This window comes from Quercus lobata, chromosome 2, assembly GCF_001633185.2.
Source record: "Quercus lobata isolate SW786 chromosome 2, ValleyOak3.0 Primary Assembly, whole genome shotgun sequence".
NCBI lineage: Eukaryota > Viridiplantae > Streptophyta > Magnoliopsida > Fagales > Fagaceae > Quercus > Quercus lobata.
The window spans coordinates 50,471,694-50,473,772 of record NC_044905.1 but is presented as its reverse complement, the minus strand read 5'-3'; the positions used below and the strand labels follow the sequence as shown (position 1 = coordinate 50,473,772).

Genomic DNA, 2,079 nt, shown 5'->3' with positions numbered 1-2,079 from the left:
ATGGTAAACCCGACCATGAATATGAGAGGAAAAAATATCATTCTTCATACTCTAAAAATACTTAAGAATTACTTAGATTTTTTAGCTTCTTAAATTACTTTGAAATATTCTGAGAAACACATTGAAGATGCCACCCACTAGCAATCCCCCAAAAAAGAGAATGCTGCATTTATGATGTGGTCAACTTAATCTATATCACGTCCATGGTGCTCATAGAGCATTTATTAATAGACTATTTTTGTAAAAAATTTATACCAATTTATGAAAAATATAAAAAACCATAATAAAAATTATTTGATTTTTTTCTTTTTGCATAGAAAGTTTATAAAAATATTTCCTAAACCTGTGGACGCGAACTAATCTAAGAAGATATTTATTTTACCTAGTCAATAATCTGTCTCTCTTCCTAATTTCTTTTCTCTCACTCCTCAGTTCTCACCCCTTTTGTCACTTATTAGTTCAGATTTTTTCCTTTCACTCCCTGCCCACTCTACCGGCCCTTCCTTCCCACGTGTCGACCTCTATCACTCTGACACGTCCATTTTGAAAGTCAAAGTCGTGACTCGTGATAACATTCTGACACTGAAGCAGCCTGCTGCAATTATTGAGCTCATTCACTCGAATTCCGATCGATATTAGTCTTGCAAATTGCAATGGTGCTCCTTCGCAACATCAGCATTTAGATTTTAGTGGGCTTAAGGTTTGTGGTTTAATCATATATATATATATATATATATATTTTTTTTTTTTTGGGGGGTGGGGGGGTATGAAGAATTGTGGTTAATCATTGATTGGAAAGGAAATGGAGAAAAGGGGAACCAATTAATTCTCGTCTCCAAGAACAAATGCTTTGAATATTTCTGAAGCGGTGAAAGCAAACGTATTGATAAATTAAAATATTATATGTTATAATCACACTCATACCCATGACAGAGAGAGAGAGCATAGGATAAAATTCATTATAGTACAAAGTTTATTCATTGAATATATTTTACTAGTACTTGTGAACAACATTCACATTATTCATCATTGATTTTTACCACGAGAATTACTCCTACAGGATATGGATATTTCCAGTACAATCACTTTAAAGATGCATAATAATTATAACCTAACAACTAGGGAAGGGAACACCACAAGTACTAGCGACCTTTCTGGCACCAGGAGAGTTAACATACTGCCTGAGATTTGGATCTTTGAGGTACCCACAAAGGCATGGCCTCTGCTCCCTCAGCTTGGTGCAACAAGTGCTAGATGGTGGTGCTGAAGATGTGATGGCCGCTATGCATGAACTCAGCTGCAAGGGACTGCATGTCACTGCCTTTGCCATCAGTGGTGCTTCAAATAGAAGCATGGCTACCACAGCCACTGCACAGAGTACAACATATGAAGCTTTCTTCATCCTTAACTTTTTTACACTAGCTATGAAGAGAGAGAGAGAGAGAGAGAGAGAAGATAGGCTACGGTACATGGGTATTGGTTAAGGCCTCCCCTGCAATTTATAGAAGCAGAGTAAGTAACAGAGATCTACCGCGTGAATGGTTTAGGGTCCGTTTGGCTGGGGAGTAAAAAAATGGCAGGAAGGAAAATTATGGGAGGATTGTAAATATTTAGTTTTTCCTATTGTGTGTTTGGTTGGAGGAGTGGAAAAATGAGAAGGTGAAAAACTCTTTTGTTTGATTGAAGAGAAAAAGGAAATGATGGAAAATGGAATTTATATAAATTGACTATTATACCCTTGTTATATAATAGATAAAAAATAGATTTATTTGTACTCATTAAATAATATAAAATTTACCGCATCATATTTATTATTATTATAATGTACATATAAATTTAATTGGGCAAAGGATTTTGTAACCATAGAAAAGGTGGTTAGCAAATTTACACTACATTCAGTCCACATTCAGGTCACATTGAAAAAAAAAAAAAAAAAAAAAAAAAAAAAAAAAAAAAAAAAAGAGAACTTGGACTTCTGGATGTTAGTGAAGGTAAGATGAGAAGAGGCAAAAAAGTGATAAGGATGATTTGTGAGCAAAAAGTCATCAGATGAAGTAGGTGAAAGGGTCATCAAGTCAT

At 34.8% G+C, this 2,079-nt stretch overlaps 1 protein-coding gene across 1 annotated transcript; it reads right to left on the bottom strand.

Moving 5' to 3' along the window:
* Positions 1–950: 950 nt before the first annotated feature.
* Positions 951–1,476, bottom strand: LOC115977995 (non-specific lipid-transfer protein 2-like). Its single transcript, XM_031100026.1, has one exon. It carries the CDS (start codon positions 1,469–1,471, stop codon positions 1,112–1,114), a length of 360 nt encoding a protein of 119 aa, XP_030955886.1. The 5' UTR covers positions 1,472–1,476; the 3' UTR covers positions 951–1,111.
* Between the last annotated feature and the right edge of the window lie 603 nt (positions 1,477–2,079).